We start from the raw sequence: 26,679 nt of genomic DNA on the forward strand, positions 1-26,679 counted from the left end.
ATTGTTGGGGTTTCTCTGCATTAACGTAGGGTCTTTACCTTACAGTATTAAACCTGTTGAGATGACTGCTATATAAATAAAACTGAAATTAAAAATAATTTTGTTCTACCAGCAAATATGCATTGGATGCAAGTACCTCAACCCTGAGATATATGGGGTACATAGAGATTGGCACACCTTTAAATACAATCACCTCTAAAATTTCCACCTTGTCACTTTTAAAAAATGTGATTATCTCTTGATTTAATACATATTTATTGTCATTAGAATTTCAAAATTACCTTTAAATTATCCCCCCTCTGTTCTTCCCTGTGAACTTCTGTTGAAGTTCTCCTGTTGATAAGACTAAAGCGTGAATGTGATGTTTCTTCTGTTGTTTTCTTAACATGTGGCCTTCCTCCTTTCGAAGTCAATTATGCTCATTTCTCCAACCTAGTCAATGAGCTTTTTTTTTAAAATTGTGCTTTAGTGATACAGTTTTGGTTGGAAGTTCCCATACATTCATGATGGGCATAAATGTCATCATAATTAGAGCTTTTCATGTTTTCTATTTTTCCAGGATGGAATGATTTTATAGCAAGAAAAGTCAAAAGTATACATAAAGGCTCAAATATGATGATGCACTCATTTAAATATTTTAATAAATGCTGCTGAAGGTTCTGAATGTCTTTTAACTTGAAAAGGCGTATTAAGTTCTTGTCAGTGATCATGATTGACTACAACTGTAGTTTCTCTTTGCGAGCATAAAAAGGATTTGTCTGATAGTGCTCATTGGTTTGGCCAATACACTCAGCAATGGGAAAGTTCAAGTAACTCAGTAAAGATTTACGATGGGGAGTTGCAGATTTACACAAGTTGGAAAGAACTCCTGGAGTCATTTCTAAACAACTGCAGATTCCAAGATCGCCAGTTCAAATAATTGTATTTAAGCACAAGTTATTCTAATGTGTCACCACTTTTCTAAAGTCTGGACGAAGAACGGAACTATCACTCTCAGATGAGAGGAAATTGGCTAGGATGTTCAGGAATAACCCAGGAACCACCACGGATCAAGTCTTCCATGAAGCAGAAACGGCTGGAACATCGGTGTCACTGTCTATATTGAAGCAAGTTTTAAATCACCACTGAGAGCAAGAAAATTGACACCTTCAGACTTGACTGAATATTGCAGCTGCCACATGGAGAAGCCAAATGCCTTCTGAAGAATACTTCTATGCTCAGATCAAACTAAGGTTAAGCTATTTGTGGTGGTAGCATCATCATTATCAGGGGCTGTTTTGCTGCCACTGGTACTGGTACATTGCATGAAGTGAATGGAATAATGAAGACAGAGAACTACATCCAAGTTCTTCAACTTCATCTCAGATCAATAGCTAGACAGCTGAATCTACGACACAGTTAAATGTTCCAACAGGACAATGATCCCAAACGCACATTACAGTTGGTTTGGCATTGAAAAAAGCAAGGTGACATTAAGCTTCTCAAATGGCCTTCCCAAAGCTCCAACCTCAACCCTAATTAAAATTTGGGGACTACTCTAAAAAGCAATTCCAAGTGGTCAAATATCCAGCTAAGATTATGCCAGACGCTTGTCAATGGCTGCCAAAAGCACCTGACTGGGGTGCAATTTACTAAGGATTGTTTAGCCAAATATTAGTGGGATGTATGTATATATTTAAGCTTGTGTGAATTAGAAAAACTCCTAAATAAATTAAAACTTAAAATGTTAAAGATGCTGTACAATCTAGAAGAGGAGGTCAAAGAAATCATTAAAAGCCCCAAAACATGTTAGAGAGGAAAATATTTTACACGGTGGGGTTTGACACAAATGTGCTGCAACCGTTGAAAAGGAGGGGTGTTTTTACCAAAAAATTGGGGGTACAGTTACATCAAGCCACTCAACACCCTCCAGCTCCCCCGCCCGTCCACTACCCCATCAATACGTTTTGATCTCCACCACTCATCTACTTCCAATTACAGAAAAGGATTAAAGGCCAGCTGTATTTCTGAATGGTGGTGTTTTTGTTTTGCTTTGTAGCATTGGACTCACTGCTTTTCTTAATTATGAATAATAAAAGTGATTCATAATGGAAAAAGCATTACAACTTCACACGCACACAGAAACGGAGTCAATCACACACACGCACACACTGGCTGCCAGAGACGTCAAGTTAAAAGAGCATTTCTTGGCCAGCAAACGCTATTTTCCAGCAATTATTTCAAGATCGATGGAATAAAAATGTTTTTCTTATTTCTGTTAATGCTTTCCAACACTTTTGTCACTGAGACAGTAAGAAAGCCATTATAAAAAGATATACTAGCACAGTACCTCCCACTGTGTCATAGACAAACACTCATTCGGTTTAAAGACTGCATTGAGCCTTGTCATTGCATGAGAGAACATCTGTGTCACTGTTGTGGTAACAGTGATAGTAAAACTTCTATCCTCTTTCATATTTCTCCAACGACCTCTCATAAATAAGATGAGCATGAACTCTGAAATGCAGATTGGATTCTGTCAAAAAGAATCATGCGAACATTGCGTGCACCCACCACTAACCAGAATATGCGACAGTCACATTAGGTGCACCTCCTATGTTCTTTTTGGTCATTATTAGTTTTGTTGGAAATAATTATGTCACACTAGTAAACAAAAGTATTTAAAATGTACTTTTGCATTTCAACAAAAGTAATACAGGTTTTAATTCACTGACAAATACACACTGTTTGGAATATACTGAGAAACTAGCAATTAGGTGCCATGCAACTGGTTTGAGTGGAAAACACTCCTATGGATACTTTGATACAGTATGAAACAGCCTTTGTTGTGTTTTTGTTGGTTATCTTTTTATATCTATAGTAGCTGCTATAGCTGACTACAGTAGTCATCCTCTGAAGGGGAAAACTGCAAGCCTTTCAGATCCCTTTCAGGCTTATAGAGCATTTTAGAGAGTTTGATTCTTAAATGATTTTTGCTACCGTGCCAGCAATAGAGAGCCTATTATCCCCTCACTTTTAGCCTCTCTCCCACATTCTTAAAGTTGCAGATCACTACCTGTTTCTATCACTTCTGGACACTCTAAACTTTTGTCTTTTTTTCCACAATCTTCTTGATGAGACAAGAAAGCTAAAATTCGAGTCTTTTGCATTACTTCTGATTGAGTTTCTGTATCACTAACAGAGATAAACTACAGTAAGACATTACCCGTGTCATGCCAGGCATTTTTTACGTCATTTCAAGCTGTTTTGTCCTCACTGTGAAAAGCTTACCTCATTAAACTGCCAGCACTGACAAAAAACTGCATATGCGGAGGTAATTCTATATATGTGGACATTTTTGCTTGTTTGAGAAATGTGATATGTGAAATAAAATATGACTATAGTCGCTTGTAATTGTAAATAGCATTTGATCACTCTCAAAAGTGTTAAGGAGATAGATTTCAAATAGAAAGAGAGTTAAAAGCAACCAACACTTTGTTCAACAGAGAAGCAGCTTTTCAAAGTGTGAAAAAACACTAAAAAATCTTCTATTTCTAGTTTTCTGCCTGTATGCTTTGGACAAATAACATTAAATCTCTTCATTTCCTCAAGTTTTAGAGAAGAAAGAAATTGCATATGCTGCTGGCTCACCTACGTGAACACAAAATGAAGAAAAAAAGAAGTGATGCAAGCGGATAATGATAACAGAGCAGACGCGGGGAAGGATATGATAAGTGACTGCATCAAAGGAAGAGGAAAAGCAGATGACGTTAGCAAACACTCCAGATATTGCGAGGTGGCCCCTGATGATTTTATATTACCGTAAACCAATGAGTTTATGATCCAGAAGTGATGACTTGGACAGTCTATATCTGCTGGCTGGAGCGGAGCCGAGGTCTAGAGCAGGTCTTGTGTTTAGTGTCTGTCCTAATGTCTTTAATGTGGCCATGTCTACTCTCAGTGCACCATTTACCTTAGAAACCCTCGGTCGTAACTTATCCACTGGCCGCTCCAAAATATGTCGTCTTCCCTTCCTCGCCTCCTCCTTTCTTTACTTAAGAAGGTTAGGAGACAGAGGGGAGAGAAGACATTTGTCACTAGACTTGTCATGGTGAAGAAGCTCTACACTCAGTCACAGTTTGCATATCTTCGCATTGGCGTATATGTGTGTGTTCCTGGTTCTGCAAGTATGGAAAATTTATAGTAGCTAAAGATTTTGCACCAGGAATCTTTGTGCGACAGCTACTGTGTGTGTGCAGGGTTCAGTACTTGTAAGAGTATGGTTGTGGATCTCTCTGCAGAAGTGCGACCCAACTATGAGTGTTCAAGCTGCATGGATGTGCACTTTTTTTCCCTTTCATATATTCATACACAGCTGAGCTTCAAGGTGAATGAGATCTGTGCATCCCCAAGCACAATATTTGCTGCTCCAATATCTCTGCAGACCGGGGTCAGTGTTAGCCTTACCGCATTATGAGTTCCTTATTGGTTTTAAGAATGGTTAAATAAACTTTGTACAGAAAATTGCACCACAGAGAAGCCTTAAGTTTCCAAAAAGGACCCGATAATGGAAGGTTTTACATCTGCAGTTAAGTGCCAGGAAGTCTAACTCCTTTTCAAAAACAAAACTGAGTCTAAATAAACGTGTTTTCTGCACATATTAGCCCATTTTTCCACAACTCTGTCCTTTGGCGGCTTCTCATGTTGTTATTTGGTTTAGCAGTTATTCAGAAGATCTGTTGATTTTGGTCAAATGTTCCAAACTTTCGTGGTTCCAGGTTTAGTTTTATTTAATGCTAGGGTTAGAAATTATCTTTTCTTTTCCTAAAGAGAACATTTTGTTTCTCTTGCTTTGATCTTGTGAAGCGGGAAGCCCTTTTAGGGGGAACTTTTTTTGATATAACATGTATCTATTGTGTACTGGAATATAAACACTTGATTTGTACCACTAAATGTGTTTTAACTTCCACAGTAGGAAACTGGCAGCAGGCCTCACATTAGAGGATGGAGCCATTTTCCTTTCACTGTTGCGTTATAGTCCATGCTTCTGCATGTTTTACAGTCCTGGTTCCTCCACATTTTGTCAGGCTGGCTGGCATGCATGCTATTTCTTTTCTCCTGCCATATGTGACATGTTTTGTGCAACTTCAGCTTCAGCTTGTTTTCTGATCATACTAGTGCCCACACATCATGTTATACCCAAAATATCACACAAGTAACTACATTTGCACTCAATGATGGGTGCACAAAACAGGAAGTCTTGGCCCACATGTCCACACTAGAAGCCGGATATTAGCTGCCATCCACATTTACTAGCTAACAGCTTAAAAGTTCATAATCCTGTAGTTATGATTTAGAGACACTTGCAGTACTTGCAGTATGTGCTTTAAATAAACTGCTGTAGCTGTATCCTCTGTATTTTCCCAGTGTGATTAAGTATATCAGTTCGCCAACAGCACAAAAAGGCCAATATACTAGTAAATTTAAAGAATCAGATAGATAATACCATTTTTCCAAAAAACAACAACAAGAAAAGAAACCTAATTTTGAGCTCATCTCAAGTGGTTATTTTGAGATTTTTGTCTCCACCCCAGATAAAGGAAGTTAAATGGGATTTCATGATATCCAAAGCACTAACATTTAAAAAGGAGTTTATCTTTTGGGAAATAAAATCTTTAATAAGCACTTTAAGTGACACGGGGGCTCTTCACATGGCTTAGCAAACAAGTATAACTGGCAAACTAACTACTAATGCGTGACAGGGCAGAGAAAATTCTTTTATATTTTTCTGTTCTGTGCTGTTCTTGTCTCTGTTATTTTGCTCTCAGGTCTGTTTTATTTCACCGACTAAGGAAGAGAATAGAGACCTTTTAAATAACTAGAATATCACCTGTCAGTTAGTAGGCCCATTAGCTTGGTTGACAATATGTCCAAAAAACTCATTCATTTTATTGCCTCATTTGTCATACATGTGAACAAATTATTCCTCCTCTGTGGAACACTTCCTTTCCCAGAAGTGGATGGTGCAACACAGTGAATAAGCTACAGAAAGACTCTTGGTCAATGATACAAACATGAGTCACTAATGTTGGCCTTTACAGCATCAAAGACAAAAATTCCCTTGAAATGAAACGATTGTACTAGAATGTTAACTTCTTGCAGCATTTCTGCATCATGTACACACCTGCTAGTACTTATTCTTTTTTTGTGCATAAAATAATCAAACTAGCCCATCTACGAGTACACAAGCAAGGATGGCTGTGTCATGAAATGCATCCAGCATAAAATCTTTACCAAATCGAATATTTGGATCAATGAGAATTTGATTTTAATATTGGATTGATTGACAACAGCCACTAGTAGAAACAATGCTACAGAAAAAGATGCAAGGCATGGGGGGGCATGTTCTGCTGTGGCGAGCACTAACATTAGAAGCCAGAAGACGGAGGAAAGTTATGAAACTGAAAGGTTTGCAGATTTTCTTGAGTATATGCCATGATTACCTTTTAAATCCTCTAAAACTGACGCCTAAAGAGGCTGTTTCAGAGTAACATTCAGCTCGGCTGTCACACACAAGTGCAGTTTTTTTGTTGTTTTTTTTAAGCAATACTGTGCTCTAGCAATCATTCCTCTGAAAATCCATTAGACTCAACAGCTGATATCCATCAGCAGCGCTTATTCTAAGAAATAGAAAACACCTGTGCAGACAAAGGCAGGATAATACTGGACACCTTCTAATGAATATGATGGCCTTATAACCTACACAGACTGAGAACATAAAGGTCTACTTTACATGTAAAAGAAAGTATAATAGCACCACCGTAAATCCATTATGGTGGTGGTGTTATGTACTGCAATTGTAATGTGTAGGAAGCAGAAGAGAGAGAGAGAGAATTGGGGGGATTGATTGAACTGGGAGCTGGGTGCAGAGTGTCATCTTTGGCCTTTGGTCTCCTTATAAACAGCCTCATGCAGAATTGAATGTAGTTGACATTTAGCGAGTGTACAACACAGGCTCACAAATATCCCCTGTGGATAACTACTCTCACGATCACCCTATCAGATGGATGCCGTGCTTTCTATTGCTTTATTGGTTTTATTGATGTAAATAATTTTTTTTTAAAAATGGCTGAAGCAGTACAAAAAAGGGCAATATTCAGTTTTACAGAAAATCATGAACCTATAACGGCAATCGTTATTTTTTTCTTACACAATATCAGTTTCTCAGTTTAAATGTTACGGTTATCATGAATACCAGTAAAACGCAACACCCCTAATCTGAAAGGTTGCCTTCTTACATGCAGCTTTGTTGGGTAATGCATTGATAAGCTCAGGGCTGCACAACATGTGTGGAAAACAGCGCCTGTGAGTAACAGTGACTTGAAACAGATAAGATTAACCCTTGTGTACAAATACTTAACAGATGTTAACTTTATCTCAATTCCAACCAATGCAGACCATATACATATTTAATATTTGTAATTTACCTCTGTTAGAGCACATTTACAAACAGTGCCACTAGTTTTTTGTGATAAAATGTAATTATTTTTTTTAAAAAGAGCGAAATCAAACATAACTAAAAGTAGTTGGTTTTTTTATCTTGAACAAATATAAATGAAAGGTCTCTCATTACTATTGATGTTTACTTCTTTTAACTTAATTAGAAATTGAACAGATTCATATCAGCAACACTTAAAGAATAGCCTATTCATGCCACCCTATAAAAACACACGAGGGACCTGGAACCAAATTTAGATCAGGGAACATTTCCCAATCAGGACACTTTCTAGGTGGCAGCTATGATCAAAAGTTAAAATTTAGATTTGATCTCCTGCACTAAAATATCCACCCTTTGTGTTGGCCCTTATTGCACTATGTTGGCAACTATGTGGGATGCTTCATTCCTTGGGCATGAAGGCCATTCACTTTTTACTGACATCCATAGTTCTCCCCTTGCTCCGGCTTGTCCCGGAGGTGACTGATGGTCAGACTCATTCTTGTATTCACAGTCACTGTCAGACTCTGAGTCGATGCTGCTTTAGCTCACCTGGCTGAATAGGTGACCCATGTACTTTTAGACTTCTCACTGCTAGAGCCTGAGTTTGAATCTGTTCCAGACCATTTCCTGCTTGTCATTCCCGTTCACTCTCACCCTGCCTTCTTGTCTACACAGTATTATCCAATGAAGGCAAAAGACCCCATGTTCTAACCCCCCCCCCTGCCTATCATCTTCTAAAACTTCTCTCTCATGTAAAATGCCATCATTTTTTCTAGTATAGAATTTTGTCAAGCTATTTATTTGTTGTAGTCCATCTGTTGATTTCCAGTGTGAGAAAATATAGTGGTTCCTGCAAGACAGAGAGTAAAATATGCAGAAAGGTGGGAGCAGACAGGTGAAAGTGCAGATTTTGGAAATGTTGGAAACGGGAATAGCACAAACAGAAATACAAAAAGAGAAGATGCATGCAGGTACACATATACAAACAACAATAAGCATGAAGGGACACAGCAGCTCTACACTTATGGCCCATGGGTACAGTGGACCTGAACGCCACATGTAATATAATCTGTAGGGTGTTAAAAAGTTACAAATGTGGAGCTACAAAAGTGGTGTTGCATATGTCCTTCACAGACAATGAGTCATAGACAATGATTCTGAGATTGAAATAATAATTAATTACGTCATTTTTCTTTGGTAAACACTAAAAACAGCAGACCTGAACGTCACACAGCAGTTAATTATAAAACAGTAGTGATTACTCACATACATGTCTCACTTCCTACAAAATCCCCATTCATGTAACATCAATTTGAGTCCAGAGTAGAAATGGAGAACTCCATTACTTGACAAGCGAATGTAAATATACTCTACAAGTATCTTTTTAAGGTTAAAATTTGCCACAGTACGGCTTTGTGAACAGATTTAGATGATCCAATTCAAACTGTATGCACACGCACGGGGAAGGAGAGAGAGTCAGAGAGAAAAGGCGAGCTGGCCAATCCACATATATTGTCACACACGTCTACTCAGTCTACTTGCACAGATCAACACACAGCTGCACTAACCAGTCAACTGGGTCTACTTTAGTTTAATCAAATGGTAAAAGGCTCTGTCTCTCTTCGTTTCTCTCTCGCACAGTCATGGTGAAAAGGTGTGATGTTATCCAAACAGCCAGCTGTCTTGTTGTGTCAGGATGGCTGTTCTGTTGGCTGCAGGCCTGGGAGAGGGCTTACTTAGATAAAACAGACACTCACTCTACATTAGACTGACTCCCGTCAATGGCCTAGACCCAACACATGCAAGAGCACACACACAATGACTGTGAGGACACACATTAGCATACACCCAATAACCCTAACCCACTTATGTAACAACAACTAAATGCTTAACTCTTCCCCTAACCTTAACCTAAGTCTAACCTCACTGTACAACCACGTCTGTCCTCATGCACGCCAGTGCAGAAACATCCACACTACAATGGTGTCAGATTCAGAGTCATACTGAATCTGAAGTTACAGGAAGTTTCACACACACGTATTCACTCTTATTTTGGATTCAAACACTTTGTCCAGACATAAAGACACACAAGCACATTTCATTTTGTGCAAAATAAGTAGCTGGATTTTTGTCAGAGCTAAATTGCCAGGGGCAACATGTGCTTTAGGGGGGAAATGTAGTTTTGTGGAGTCATGTGATAGACTGGTTTGAGATACCCAGGCAGGTCTTTGTTTGCCTCCGAGGCCTTGCTGAAAACTAAAGGAGACAGTGTTTGCAGTTGGGATCCTGAGGTTCTGCAACCTGCCACAGGAAATCGGGTTGGCTCAGTCCATAAAATCAAATATTTAACATTTAAAAATTTAACATTTATTCTAATTTAGTTTCTGCCACTGGTTTCAATGGTTTTATATCATTTCGTTTCCTCTTTGAAGAATGTGCCGTTTAATAGAGGAATGTGGTTACTGAGATGTAGCTCACTGGTAAGTGAAATCCTGTTGTCAAGCCTCAAGTTAAGCCTGTTTGCCATCCCATACTGGCATTTTAAAACTGGACATCAGACGCTCAGGATGACTCACGTGCTGAAACTAAGGCGCACTACATGCTCATATAGTAGTGGCTTGTATTTCAAAAGGTAATTCCACACCATTATCGTCCTCTTTTAATATAACTAGCAAAAACTGTTTCAGACTTGTTGCAGTTAAAAGTTGAGAATTTTAAAAGAAACAGCTTCAATTACTCTTAATATGGAGCCATTAGAAATGCAATAGGAACACATAAGTTAGAAGAAAAGACAGAATGGCAACAGCTGCATTATGTATGTGGTACAGCTCAAATCATCATCAGCTATTTACATTGTTATACGTCTCTTTTATGTTTTATGTAAATATTGATCAGCCTATAAATTATAAATCAAAATAGCGTAATTACTACTAAATTACTACTAAATATGACTTTGAGCAGTGTTTAAAACTACACATTTACACGGTCACTAAAAGAGGAACAAATACAAATTTTGCTACAGGTTAGATACTTTAACCCTCACATTAATATCAATAATTTTAGTTTTTAACTGTAAACATAGTTGAAAATTACTGAAAAATCAAGGGAATCTATGTGTTTTGGTTTTTATTTTGCTCTTTCTCTCTTGCATCGCTCTGCATGGGCGGAGCTCACCGTGGGCTCCCGCCTTTGACCCACGCACCTGTGACTAATCAAACACCTGTGGCTCATCATCCTGTTTTCCGGCCACTACTTAAAGCAGTGGCTCAGAGCTTCTCGTTGCTGGGTTATTGAGTAAAGCACATTAGTGTAAATCCCGGCTTCATGATCTTCTGAGTTTCTTTGTGGTTTCCTGGTTGTAACTTTCTGGTCTCCTTGTATATAGATTCCCTGGACCCGTCCCGTGACCCCTGTACCTTGGATGTCTGAGCGTGAGTGTCTGGGAATCTGGCGTGGCAAGTGTGGAGTGGATTTTCCCCGAGCAGAACGAGTGAGCAGAGAGCGGAACATGTGGAGTGGTGATCGTTGTGCAAGTGAGAAGAACCTGTTTTCCTGAACCTTCCCGCGTATCCTCGGAACCCCCCCTCACTTGTATTTATTGCACCTGGTGTCTGTAAATAAAGAACTGTTTAATTATATTCTCAGCCTATGCTTGAGTCCAACCTGCCTGCTTTGACAGTTCTCAAAGGAATAATGTCCATACCTCATTTAAGGTTACACACGTTTTTGACTGTGTTTTGTGTAAAGCAATTTGTAACTTGACCTTTAAAAAGTGATTTAGAACTAAAGATCATTATTATTATTATTGGAAATGAAGGATCCACCCATCCCCCTTATTCACTTACACAAACACTAAAATGTAAATAAGCATTGATTTGCGGAGGAAACCATGATTAGGAACGGCATTTCACCACGCTATTATACCCAAATGTCCACACACTTGAGCCTAAAACCCATCTCTTTCTCAGTCATTATGATTATCAAATCATTTTTTAATCAGTTATAACAAGTTCCAAAAAAATCTTATGTGTCACCTAATCTTTCATCTTTTTCTTCATTAGCTCATCATTTTCATTAGAGCAATGTGACTGTAAATATGGCTGACAGAGGTTCAGATACAGGTGCAAGTGTGCATGTGCAAGAGAGTGTTTTTACTTCCTCCCACAAAGAAAAGAAATAGGAAAGAAGACCAGGAGCAAGAAAGAAAGAAAGAAACCTCTAACAGAAAACAGATCAATCTGTGACCTAAATCAGCCTCTACTGGTACCTGCTGGACCTGCAACAACATTAATCAAAACTACAAAACTCTCCTAAACATTTATTTCACTTATGATGAAACTAAACAGTGTTATTGTGGGGGAGGGCTGGGGGTAACATATGCAAATACCTCCCAAACAGAAAACGCAGCAGGGTTCATCCTAAGCTACAAGCCTGAGCCTGCAACTATAGGTAAGCAAAATATAGCTTATGGAAAACACTTTACATTGACTTTATATATAAATCTAGTTTGACAAATTGTGCAGGAACAAAAGAACAAATGAGCACATTTTTAGTTGTCAAGGTATTTTAATATACAAAGGCAAATTAAAGTATCTTCCATAAGTTAAATATTGTTGGTTTTATTTATTTAAAAAATGAATACCCTTCCTGAAATAACTCCAAATGGAATTTGTGTCTGCTTGTTAGATGAATGCGTAAACCACTGCACTGTGGAGACACCAAAATCTAATAATGAATGAATTTCATTGTTTGCTTGCACAAATCCGTTTATGTTCACACTCGAGATTCTTGTCTCCAGCAGCTGTTAAAATAATTAAACCAATCACTGAGTTGCTTACCCACATGCTCAAAATCACTTGTTGAATGCACAGCAAATTCTGTCACTCTATCACTAAAAGTTTCAAGGAATTACACCAAACATAATTACCTTAAATGAAGTGAAGTGCTGTTTCAGGCACAAAACACCTGCCTTCTACCACACAACAACTTCTATTCAGCTCAGCGATTATTCAACACAGATTGTGCTTTAAGGCACTGTATTTAAGCCATCAGTATTCTCTCTTCTTCATCAGTATGCTGCTGCACACCTCACATACGTACTATTAGTTTATGTTCCCCGCGGTGGAAATCATTATTGTCACTCCTCAGTCCCTGCTGAGCTGACCTTTATCCATGTGATTGTGTAGGGATTGATAGGTGAGAGGCCCAAAGCCAAATATCAACTCGACGTATTTTTGTCCATTCCTCACTTATAGTCACATCTATTAGCTGGTTATGTGAAGTCAGTTTGGTGTTCTTTCAATTTCTGGTGAAACAAACCGTAGCGGACAATCAATGTACCGTCCGTATAGATCATGCAATAGTCTGTTTGGGTGTCAAAGTGAATCTACACGTATCAGAGCTGCTGTCCCTCATCTGTTAACCTAGAGCCAATCCCTGATGTTATCCCACCCCCACTTTTAACCCCTCCGTCCCTCCTACAGTTACACTGTCCCCATACACCACCGTGCACCACCTTTAAACACTTCTCTGTGACTCCTGACTTCCCAAGCACTCTAAAAATACTCACCAGACGAAGATGATGGACAGTACTCATTTCCTACGGTGAACACAAGTCATGTTCTGGTTCAGGCTTTTAATAAAATAAATAAATCAAGCTTGTCTCTGTCAGTTGCACAAACACTTGAGATTCTTTACTCTGAGCACTTAAAAGGGCAGGCATGGACTGAGGCGTCCAAAACACAAGAACCAAGAAACACTGACTTTCAACAGAGCGTAGAAATATGTGTGTGTGGGGGGCTTAAATGAACACCATCATTGCAGGAACACCATAATTTATCTATTTCCTTCTTTAAAGAACATTTTCTATGTCAATGTCCAAAGGAAAACCAAAATAAACATGTAGTACAGATGGACAAATGTGTGATATGACTGCTGATAACAGATTGTGAAAGTCTGACTTCTGTCTTGAGAGGGAAGCTCTTGCTGCTTCTGTCTCTAATGGAGGAATTGTAATGACTTCACACAATAAGCAAAGCCAAATCACACGCCTACTCGCATTAGCTCTGTGTCTTCAGGGAAAGTGAGAGAGCGGAAATAAAAATGAGCATAAATAATACTGGGTTTATTTTGTACTCATGCCGCATTTCTGTGACGTCCCTCTTTGCTCCTCAGCCCATCCATCTCTTTGTCTTAGTCGACTATATGGAATATTAACACTCAAGTGGTTCATCCGTCATGAACTCAAAAAAGACCTGAAACACATGCAGTCGCTCTAGTTTGCATAAAATACAGTATATATAACGTATTGTTTCAAATGTATTGTTGTTTCCAGATGTGGTGTTTTATTCCATTTCTGATGTAATCTGATTATATGATGTAACTAAAACTTTTTTTTTCAAATCCCACTTTTATTCTAGTATGGGAAATAAGGTAAATAATCTGTATGAATAATAGGTAAATCCATACAATACATACAATTCTATTAATCTATATCAATTTTACTTCGGCTAATGCTCTCTTTCTCTCTCTTTCTCGCTCTCTATTCATATATATCTCTTCTTTTTTTAGAATCCTGCATTTGTGGAGTCATTTCACCTGGCTGCTAACACAAATTCACATGTACCTGAGTCTCTCATGAAAAGGTACCTCAGCCTCAGAGATTCTGAGAATTTATTTTTAACAATAGCACATGAACAAATTTAATTACATACTGTGGTTATAAACAGAAACAGTTTACAGAGCTTTTTCCCCTGCTCTGGAAAAAACTGGCTGTAGACTACAGCAAGGCATAATTTACGCCACCATGTGCAATCTGCGATCTTGAAGCCTTTGAAATGTTTGCTTTGAAGATGTGGACCAGGTCTGCCTACTTGCAGTCAGCTGCTGTTAACAGTGATAAATTGGCAAAGATTGCAAATGTATTGCTGTCTATATAGAAAGAACTTTACACTAAATATTGACTGCTTACATTCAGAGTCCAGCCTGGATCTCATAGATTTGAAACAGAAATTCAGAAATCCCTCTACAAATAGTAGAGGAATTGATGTAGATGTTGCAGAATGGCAATTTGACTGCAAAATGGCATAGGCAACCTTGCTTTTACATTATTGGGAATTAAACCAGAATACAACCAGTTGGCCACCAAGTCCTCTGCTGCACAGACACATGTGAGTGGGTTCGTCAGTGCAGAATGACTGATTATAATCTGTTGACAATCTGTCTGTTTAGAAATGAAACAGCAACTATTTGTAAACTTGCCTCTGTCTGTCTGTGCAACTGCCATGCAATCAAATGTGGTTCCCCAATCTCTGGGTGATCAGCTGTTCACTGCAGCTACTCGTAATTAGTCACCAAAAGCATACATAAATAAATAAATAATTTAGCGCTGCCCCGTTTTCCCTCTAGTGACTAAGCTATTAATTAATTGTTTTTCAGCCTGAAAAATATCATATGGCTAACCCAGTGTAACTCAAGTTGTTAGCAGAACATTAGAAGCTAAATTTTAAATCAACTGACAAGCATATTATGTGTTCAGTTCAGGGTAAATTAAGATAGCCAAAAAAAACATATCATGGAAATACCAGACTGCAATATCTTCATTTTGCTTGTTTAGTTTTATTGAAAGGCCAGAATACAAGCAGATTAGTACAGCTACCTAAAACAAGTCCATCAAGGGCAATTAACTAGCAGGTATTTTATTGACATATCACTGCCTCATCAGGCAGTGAAATTCCTGCTTGCTCTGGCTGAGAAAAGATGAGGTGAAAACCCTCCTTCTATTTCTCTACTCTTCCATGTCTCTGTTTCAACTTTCAGCACTTTCTTCCAATTCTAATTATTTGTCTGTGATGGCAAAGTCCCACATGAAACAAAGAAAGACATGAAGCAAGCACCTGTTATTCTTTCTCGAGGGAAAGTTACCAATATGGGTGAGCTGGTACTGTTCTGTCTGAATCAGTGTGTCACCACACAAAATGTGTATGACTACACTGATAAATTATTCACGGTATGTGTTGGCTTGAGCTGGCCCATATGTTTTTGCCACAATATACTTTATGTGTATATATGATCATAAAAAGTGCACAGACAAGACTGAACTGCCTGACATACGCAGAAAACCTACTGAAATATTCACACTGTTGGCCCTCGTGGCTATACTCCTATGCACAACTAATAATTCTTGTTTTGACTTTTCAGGGGCACAAAGAAAGGAGTCACTTAGGAGAAAAGCATTAAGCCCTCTGTGTGTGAAGGCAAAAGGTGAATAGTACATGTGTGAAGTGACCCTCACTCAAGCAGAACCTGTCTGACAAAGTGAAGTAGACTAAAAGATTTCAAAAAACAGAACATTATGCCACAATCTAAAGAAACTGTTGTAAAACAAAGTAATTGACATGTATCAGTCTGGAAAGGGTTACAAAGCCAGTGAGAGCCTCTACCCATTAATGTAGAAAACCTGGAACAGTGGTGAACCTTCCCAGGTGGAGGCCAGCATAGCAAAACTACTCCAAGAGCGCATCATCGACTCATTCAGGAAGTCACAAAAGAACCCAGAACAGCATGTAAAGAACTGCAGGCCTCACTTGTCTCAGTTAAGGTCAGTGTTCGCGATTCAACAATGAGAAGGAGACTGGGCAAAAATGGCATCGATAGGAGAACCAGTGGAAACCAGTGTTGACCAAAAAGAACACAAAGGCTTGTGGCACATTTGCCAAGACTTTTAGGAAAATGTTCTGTGGATGGTTTGTGTCCCATTACATATAAAACTAACACCGCACTTAATTATTTTTAAAGTCACACTCTCAGTCAAAAGGGTGGCGCAACCAGTTGATAGGTGTAGAGGGGACTTACTTTTTCACATAGGGCCAATTAGGTTTGGATAACTATTTTTACCTTAATAAATTAAATCATAATTGGAAAACTGTATTTTGTATTTACTCTTTGTCTAATGTATATATTTTTTGATGATGTGAAACATGCAATGGTGACTAAAAACTAAGAAATCAGAAAGGGGAAAACTAAACTTTAAACTTTCTAGACCACCAAAAGATCTAGGGATGCAGATTCATATTACAATCATATATTAAAACAATAATTTCTCCAAACACACTTATGGGTGTCCTTGCAGAAAGTTAAATTAGTAGATCAATACCATGTTTATGCATGTGCATATGGAGTTCACAGCAGTCAATGATTTCCTAAATCTAATTATAATAACTTTATACAGAATGCATATTATATACTTTGCATACTAAATCATTCTAATGGCACGGGTGAATTTTTAGTGACGTAGGTGCATGTGTGCACATGAGCGTAACATGGATGACTGTGTACTTGTGAGAGTGCTTTTGAGCCATGTTCTCATTAAAAGAGTTGACAGGGTAATGTCCGAGTTGTGTGCGACAGGGGAATGAGGCTGGTGTAATGCGTGCCCAGCTGTGGTGCACTCTGTGTGGGCAAGAGGACCAACAAGCTCAGCCTGTCTCCATCCATCAGCGCTGCAGTCTGCTCTGCAAAGTGGCACCTCCACTGATGTACGAGAGGACTGCTGGATGACTAACGAGCAGACATACATTGATTTGGACACACACACACGCTCTCGCAAAAAGACTAACCGACACATAGTGCAATCCTACTCATATGGTCATACACATACACACTCTATTCTCCAACCACTTGTGTTCCTTCTTTATATCCATGTCACACATATGAAACTCAGACATAGTATGCACTTTAAAAGAAATGCAATTTTTTTTCTCACTCCAGGTCTTTCTCTCCCAACCCATTCAACACACATACACACACCTGCAATACACACTTGCCGTCTGACCTGCTTGAATGTCACAGTATATTTATCACTGCAATCCCTTCTGATCTTCTTCTCACCAGTGAGCTCTGACTGATGTAGACGACTTGTTCCCTGATGACACTAACATCAAAGTCTGATTCATCAAATCTCTCCACTCTGGCACAGACTAATTAGCTCACTTCTTTTTTTTTTTCAACACATTTGCAAGCGTGCTTAACACAGGAAGACTGAGGAGAATATGTGGTGGGTGTAAATAAACCGATAGTCATGGGAATCATTACATAGTCTTTGCAGTCAGAAGAAGTGAAATGCTCTGGGTTACAAGTGCAGTAAGAGTGTAAGAAAGTATTTGTTTATTTATAAAGTGTCTTTCACCGACGCCTGGTTACAAAGCACTGTACACAAAATAGAGTCAAATAAATAAGACAATTAAATGCCATAAAAGCATTACAAAAACAAGTTATCATGCAGAACAGTGGGCGTAGATGGGGAAAAGGGATTTTCTGATGATCCATTGTGTGTCAGAAGTGATTCTTCGTGTATTAATCATCAGTTTAAATAAACTATTCTCATTTCTCCCGACATTTTTTTGTAACTCATTCCTGACGCATTGAGCTGGATCGAACATCAGCAGTTAGCTAGATTGTTAAATCTGGGGATTTAGGAATTGCACTGTTGGGTGCTATTTATCTATTATCTATTACATACGCTGTTAGAGGTTCGTTGATTAAAAAGATGATAGGCATCTTATTATGAAATAATGAATACTGCAGTGCCTCTGAATCAAACTTTAAATGGCTTGGAAACAGGTCTTTGTTGTAGCTGAGTGACATCATAACAACATAAAACTATAATGTGTTACTCTTACTGCTGACACACTGAATTTTATGCAACTAGATTTTATGATACTGAATAAAAATTAAAGTTTTCAAACAGATGTAATGAAGAGGAAGGAACCGCTTATTTGTGGCCCACTACAGGTCCAACACTGACATATATTTCTAAGAAGCTTAAAGAGTTTCTTTTTTTTATCGAATTTGTTCATTTTGAGGGGAAATCGGTTTGTGGTATATAAGGAAATCTGTCTGTGATTTACTTACATCAAAACTGACTTCACCAGATTGACACTCATCTCAAATGTGATACACTTCCATGTCGGATATTAGCAGGAGACAGTGAAGCATAGAAAAGCCAAAAGGGGAGAAAAAGTTTGTTACAATGCATTAGTTACTTTAGAAAGCTTAGGATTTCATTGATAACCACGCCACCAGGTGAAAAGGTGTCTTTTCTATAGCTCCATTTGGGTCCAACTCCTGAATATGTTCTTTGACTTCATTTTGGAGGAATAAAATTGTTCAAATAAACTGTAAATCTGTTGTTGACATGACCTTCACAAAGTTATTACTTCTTTGCTATCCATCTTTCACTGTGTTTGCAAATCTTGCATACAGGCCAGTATCCAACTGTCTAGACAGGATGCCTGGTGCTGTTTCTTTTTCACTCTTTGAAATCACACTTCACAGCCAGATGTTACCTTTCTTTCACAACACACTGAATCGACAAAAAAACTGCCTACATGTGTTTTCATGCATAAAAAAAAAAAAAACTTAAATCCCTCCCTCCCACATCACCACTTCCTTTATGCTGTAACAGTTGTTTTTTTGTTTTTTTGTTTGTTATCTTTTCTTGCTTCCTCTTCATTCCTCTTTTCATTGGGCCCTGAAAGACAGACAGCCAACTTGTGACCTGGACACACAATGTGTCTGTGATATGTTACATTACCCACTGATGACGAAGTACCCACTCACACACATACACCAAACATCTTTAATAGGGTAGCAACTCTGTATCTACTCATGCAAACACCGGATGGCATCCTGACAGTATTTATACAGTCACCCACATACGCACGTCCCTCCTTCTGTTCACCCTATCAAATAGATCCTTTTGCATCTTCCAGCATTTTCCACTGGGTGCTGGCCAACCACCTCCTTCCTACCTGGAAGCAAGAGGGAACCTAAACACAGAGACCCTTTTATGTGCGCAGGTGTCTCAAATGTCACCATGATCTCAGGAGACAAAGAGCAGCCTCTTCAGGATTCCTTTTAAGTTCCTCAAATCTGAGCACAATTTTTTTTTTTGATCAGTGCACCTGCAGTTTCATGAGTGAGAAAATACCCTCTGAGTACAATAACTGTTTGAGATTACATATATTATATAAAATTCACATGTTTGATGATTATTGTATTAAAGATTCTAAAGGACTTTTCCAATACAAAAAAACTTTAGGGTCTAACCACAATGTACTTCTAAAGGAAGATTACAAAGACTAAATTCTTGTGTTGAATTCTTCTTAATTTCTACAGAGAAGCAATATTCTACAGTATATGCATGTTGAAGATCAAGTTACTAGATATTTATTCTTTTATAAGTAACTATTTTTTAGCAGCATATATAGTAAGCAACTACAATTACTCTGTCCAACCTTGGGTTGCATAATAATATGTTGTGTTGAATCAGTAACTACATTGGTATTTCTTTTGCATCTGCTACACTCCACTCACTGCCTCTGAGCTGACAACCAAACTTGGACATGGTGGGTCTGAGTAGGCAGCACACTGATACCACAAGGGGAAAAAAACAGAAATCAACATGAGATGATTAAGAAGTCATACAAAAAAGTTAGTGATAAATAGAAAATCTTTCTGTCTTTTTGTTATGCCTGCATGGGTTCTCTCTGCATAATCTAACAGTCCAAAGGCATATTTACTACATTAAATGGTGGCAGACAAATTAACTGTAGGTGTGAAAGGCATGTCTGCCTTCACTACATCCACACAACCTCCTCGGAGGTCTTCCTTTTTTTCTCCTGCCTGGCAGCTCCATATTCAACCTTTCCTTTGTCAAATATATCCACTATACCTCCTCTACACATGTCCAAACCGTCTCTACACTGCCTCGCTAACTTTGTCTCCAGACTGCTCAACTTGAGCTGTCCCTCTGATACACTCATTCTGGTGAGTCCCAATGTAAATCTTAAAATCTTCGACTCTGCCACTTCCAGCTCGACCTCATGTCATTCTGTTTGTGCTACCATCTCCAAAACATATATTATAGCAAATCTTACTGCCGTCTTGTAAACTTTACCTTCCACTCTCGCCGCTATAATTCTGTCATGTTTAACACAAGTAGGTAGCCTAAAATGCTGAGATATGTACTAACCTTCTGCAGCTAACATTAAAAGTTAATTTACAAACCACACACACAAAACAGAAACCTAAAACTGCAGGGTTTAAGATGGATGGATGGATGGATGGATGGATGGATGGATGGATGGATGGATGGATGGATGGATGGATGGATGGATGGATGGATGGATGGATGGATGGATGGATGGATGGATGGATGGATGGATGGATGGATGGATGGAACAGAAATTGCACTCCCTTGCAGCAACAGCTTCCTCCAGCTGGACAATGTACTCCACTGTCCAGAAACTGATCGCAAACATGACAAAGACCCCATGGATGGTTTTGACTTCCAAATTCCCCACATCCAAAGGTAATCAAACATCCCCAAGTCCAAGCCATGTAATCACTACACCCTACCCAGTGCCTAAAGGATATGTCTGCCAATGGTGGGGTGTCTCATGCTGATGCCTCAAGAAAAGATCAAGCTTTTTTGGTGACACAGGAGAAACCATAATATTAAAGTTAGGTTTAAATTGGTAGACCAATGAATATCACAGACAACATTTATTTTTTTGTCCATTATAGTAAATATTACATTGCATTAAAAGTGTCCCAGTCACAGTTAAAGTCAACAGTTAACGCATAAGCGACTCAGTACAAGCCAGTCTGGTTGAAAGATAAAGCGGACAGAGGTTGGTCATTAGAGAAGGTGTCCATCCACCTGGCAAATCATCAGGCGATGTTGACATTTTACCTGTCAGCGGACCAAAATGACCCTGGAATCAATGGCTGGTGCACTCAAACCATGTGTGACTCAATCAATCTCACATAAACACTGAAGCATTTCAGTGTTTGGCAACTTGTTCTCAGACACGAAAACAAAAACATGGATGCTTAAACCTGCGGAAATAGCAGCGTATGTCGTGAATAAATGCTTTCACGATACATAAACATTAGACATGTCAATGTACAGAAAAAGCTGCATGTATCATCTTAAACTCACACAAGAATAGGTAAGACATTACTCTCATACACACAAAAACACATGCACAGGAAGGAATCATCTTTTGAGTATAGAACACAAATGCAGACTGTGGCTGGAACCCATTTCAGCAAATGTGATTAGCCCAACACACGCCATCTCATTAAGAGATTGAATCTTAATGCCAGCAGTGTTTCAGTGTGGGAGCATTATTTGGCAAGAAATAAGCCCAGATGCTTATCAGTGTCTTGATATCTGCAGCCCATCAGCAGATATCAGGAGCACATCAGGGATTCCTAAGGAGTGTAGTATACATACTTATAATTCAAATACCTACACACACCATTCAGCTGTTTTCATACGCATCTGTACGATGTGGATCCACACACACACACAAACACACACACAGACACGCACACACACACACACAGCAGCATCTGTTTCAACATAAGTGCTTACTAATTAAACGATCAAAGGAACCTTTCTTTTATAAATCATGCGCTTTGTGTTGTTTGTGTGTTGGTTCATCACTTACCACGTGTGAATGTGTTTGTGAGTAACACATGTGTGAAGCCATGCGATTGTAAGTTTGTGAAGCCATACATCTACATCACACTGTGGACAAGTTGCAGCGAGATGCTGCATTTACACACTAGCTGTCATTTGTGGTCTAGATGGATCAAAACTATCCGCATTTGAAGAGTTTGCAATAGAAGATGTGACTTGCTATATCCAATTAAAACCAGACTTCAAAGTTTAACTTCAGTTATGTGTGAAGATTAATTAATTCAGATGAATTTTTTTTTTTTTTTTAGATCAGTGACTTAAGTTTATATATGTGTTGCTCAAAGGCTTCAAAGGTTTCTTGGATAACAGAGCAACAAGTTAATGACTTCGGACAAACTACACATGAGAAGAGATCTAAAAACTGACTAACACCAGAAGTGGTGGCGGCAATTAGAGAATCTGACATTCAGATGGGCGTTGTACAGTAAGATACCTTTAAGATCACCAAACTCATGCACATTTCTACTCATGTTGTTGCTGGATTGCCTGATGCTGTTGTCTGTCTAGCTACCTTTAAAATGTCTCTGTGCTTGTGCTTGCCTGCAGCTTTATATATATATATATATATATATATATATATATATATATATATATATATATATATATATATATATATATATATATATATATATATATATATATATATATATATATATATATATATATATATATATATATATATATATATATATATATATATATATATATATATATATATATATATATATATATATATATATATATATATATATATATATATATATATATATATATATATATATATATATATATATATATATATATATATATATATATATATATATATATATATATATATATATATATATATATATATATATATATATATATATATATATATATATATATATATATATATATATATATATATATATATATATATATATATATATATATATATATATATATATATATATATATATATATATATATATATATATATATATATATATATATATATATATATATATGTTTGTTTTTTAATCACCGATGCACAGACCCAGTGGGGGGTAAACTTGGGCCTGATAGACTGCTGCGCTTCCAATACACTGACGGAAAGCCTGAAAAATAAGTGCAATTTTCTGTGACTAGAAATTCAATTTGCACTCTTACAAAAGTACTTCCGTTATTTCAAAATCATCAGGCCTACCTCTAAATCAACGGAACGCTATTCTAATCAGAAACCATACACTTATTTTGACTCTTCACGATAAAAATTTGCAATATTCTAATGCATCTACCTCTTTTTACACCGGCTTTTTTTTTACAATAAGTAAATTAAATCAGCTACTTTTGCCCCTGTCTTTTGCTTTGTTAGGTTTCTGTTTTCTTTCTCCACCACTGGACATTAAAACACATGCTTTTTGACACAGAGGAGTATTTTTTTCCAAAGCTCTCTTCATCTCGCTTAAGCAAATTGTTTGAGACTTTTAAATCATTTCATATGTGGAGCTGATCCAAAACTACTAAAGTGTGGGAGGCTGCGGCCGTGAGTAGATGTAACAGCTTAACCCCTGCGACCTCAGCTGTCCTGCCTGTGCAAATAAAACGTCAGCATCCGGCTGTGGAGCCCCTCCTCTGACAGCTCCTCTTCCTTCTCTTCACACAAGACTTGGCTGGGATAAGGAATGGATCCAGTGTTTTAATCTGTACCCATAACCATGCTGCCACTGGTATGTGTGTGAAAGAGTTGCATAGGTTTACTGCATAGCCTGTGTTTAACAGAGAGAATCAACAGCCACCACAGCAGACAGTGAACTAAGAGCTACTTCCAGAATCTCTTGCTTAATCAGTGCACCAACACCACCTACACACTTCTACTGACAGGTGATCTGCACAAAAAAAGGGAAAAGCAGAGACGAATTTTTGAGGGTTGTCACTGTATATGAGTGCTCGAACAGCTTTCTCTAAAAATATGACCACAACTGTTGGATGTGGATAATAGATAGAGTTTACAGTACGTGTTTGTCATGTTGATAAACATCCTAGGATTCGTAAGAGCAATAGAACAACAAATCGTGATAGTTTAGCTGGATCTTGACAGCTATGAGCAAGGAAAGCTTTGCTTGAATGTTAGCAATAATCCATGGCTAATGGAAACTGCATGAAGAAAGAGGAAGCTGGATGCTATTTTTTTAAATCAGAAATTTTGATCATGAAGCATTTTCACACCAGAAAAATAACCAAAAAGGAAGAAAAAACAAGCTGTGGTCAGTAGAGGACTGGTTTGAATTTAAGAACTGCAACATGTCAGCTTTAAAATTGTCCCTTCAGGGCCTTTCCCAGTGCCACTCTCTGTGGAAAGAAGTGATGAAAGAATCAAGATCATGCAAGGGAGCAGCAGTTATTACATTTTTCCCTTTTCAGCTGACAGTCTGCTGACCATCTTAAAGAGCTCAAAAACTGCTGGAGCTACCAATAATGTCCTGGGGGATAGTAGCATTGTACTGTGTCTGCTTTTTCTGAACACTAGCACACATGCTTGTTATATTCTAACCTTTTCAGCTTTGTGTTCTTAGTCTTTTCTGCACACCTTGACTGGAGCAACAGGTGGTCACATTCAAAAAAGTGAGATATTCATTCAATTTAAATGCATCAACAAGTGACATAAGACCTTCAAGATAAATAAGGTTAAACCAAAAAGTGTTTACATGATTTTTGACATGTTGGATGGGTAGAGGAAGATGCAAACATCTTCCACAGGATAAGAAACCACAGCGATAGTGATATATAAATGTATCATGACCCAAACTGATCATTATCATCAGCTGAAAAATTAATACAGATTTTGATATCTTGTGTGTTCACTTTTATCCCTGCCTAACAAAATATTTTACTGATTCAGCTTTCAGAGGTGGGGAACTCCTATTTAATCGGAAAGCATAAACATGAGATTCTAAACGACTTGTAGTGTTTAGTTCTGTGCTGCACAAGCATAAGTACTCACACAAAAGCGTGGTAGACAAAAGCCCATTCCCTCGGTCTTTCCAAAACGTTGTAGAGGTAATTCTGGAGCCGCCGGTAGCGTGCGTTTCTGCGGTTGCTCTGCGCGCTGTAGGTCAGCGGCTTCCCCAGCAGACTCAGGCGGGCGCCCTGTTTCCTCTCCGCTCCCACCGCACCTGCCGCGGCTGGAGACAGGAGACCGTCCCCGACTCCCACAACGTTATTCATAGTCTGCCGTCCGCACTCCACATCTTTCAGTGGGTAGTCCTGCCCCCGACGTCCAGTCGAGGTCTTTAGCCAGATCCCGCTGCCGCCGCTTTCGTCGCCGGTATGACTTCGCGGCATGGCATAACTAGCGCAAGCGTGGAGTGCGCTGGGAGACCGGCAGGCATTCACGTGTAGCCAAGTGCTTTGGGGCCAGAGGGTGTGTGGCTACTTTGACTTTCACTACACGCTAAGTACAACAAAGCAGCGGATGAAGAGTTAAATAACTAATCTATTGGCTGAAGAGTTTCACGGTCTGGTTTGGACACTTTGGCCATCTGCGCGAGGCTGAAGAAGAGTTGGGTTATGAAGGTGTGGATCCATCGATACATTTGACGGGGGGAGGGCTCTCCCACACTCTCTTTGTTACTCAACTCACTCTCACGCCGGCTTGGCTCTTTCTGGCAAAGTGTGTGAAGCCTGCCGGTGCTCTGCTAGTCATGGTGCTCTTTTACGCATCGGACGGGAAGGGCGCAGCACCACCAGCGCCACGAGATTATTAGATGTCGTAAATCTCGACATGAACGATAGCAGCTGTGGATTTTTCTGCGATTTTCAATCTGGGTGATAAATGTTAACCGAAGAAACGTCAAGAGACATATATATGCACCGATGACGCAGATTTTACGCAGGCGATGAAACTGCCCAATAACCCCCCAAAGCGTGATCACTGTGATTGGTTTATTTAAGAAAATGCATCAAATAGCAAAATCAAGACATCTTATCTACAGCTAATAACACAGTTTCTTTGAAACGCTTCTACAAAGAAAGAAAGTCTCTCTGGGGGTAAGACTTTCAGAGGAAGTTAACTATGAAGTAGTAGCCTGTAAAAGGAAATACTAAAGACTGTACAAGGATTAATCTCCACACATATGCCTAACTAAAACTTGAATCACTGCTTACACTGAAAGGAGAATAAACAGCACATTAACATTAGTAAATACTAGGAGAAACAGAGTTTACAATAAACAGAACTGGACTCAGCAGCTGTAGACAAGATGGTCCGCTCGGTCCAAAACTATTTCCGCCCAAAACAGAATATGCTTTCTCACTATGCTGGTAACAGCTGCGTCACGCTCTTCCCTACTGACCGATCACGTGACCTGTGGAGAACTACTGCCGTATTTTCTACCTTTACTGGATACATCCAGTTAAATGTACACGATGTGTTCTGAAAAAAATAAAAACACATGAATTAGGCTGGATTTTAAGAGCTGTAATTAATTATTTATTTAATTGCTTGCTTGCCATAATAACTTAGCCATAAAGTTGAATGGTTTTTACTCTAAGCCTTCTATCTAATCACTTGTCACTAACTTCTTTTGTATTTAATTACAACTAAGTATTTTCAGGCCCAACTTAACAGCTTTTGTATTAGTAATAGTTGTAGCAGTGATGGCCATCA

At 38.5% G+C, this 26,679-nt stretch overlaps 1 protein-coding gene across 1 annotated transcript in view; it reads right to left on the bottom strand.

Annotated features, from left to right (window-relative positions):
* Nucleotides 1-25,757, bottom strand: part of LOC116324848 (potassium voltage-gated channel subfamily KQT member 4-like) — a 109,966-nt gene extending 84,209 nt beyond the window's left edge. The window contains exon 1 of the mRNA XM_039621365.1: nucleotides 25,015-25,757. Within this exon, the coding sequence (XP_039477299.1) occupies nucleotides 25,015-25,355 (341 nt within the window). The 5' untranslated portion in view covers nucleotides 25,356-25,757. The remainder of the gene's footprint in view (nucleotides 1-25,014) is intronic.
* Nucleotides 25,758-26,679: the final 922 nt, after the last annotated feature.

The sequence above is a fragment of the Oreochromis aureus genome, linkage group 13 (genome assembly GCF_013358895.1).
Source record: "Oreochromis aureus strain Israel breed Guangdong linkage group 13, ZZ_aureus, whole genome shotgun sequence".
In the NCBI taxonomy this organism is placed as follows: Eukaryota; Metazoa; Chordata; class Actinopteri; order Cichliformes; family Cichlidae; genus Oreochromis; species Oreochromis aureus.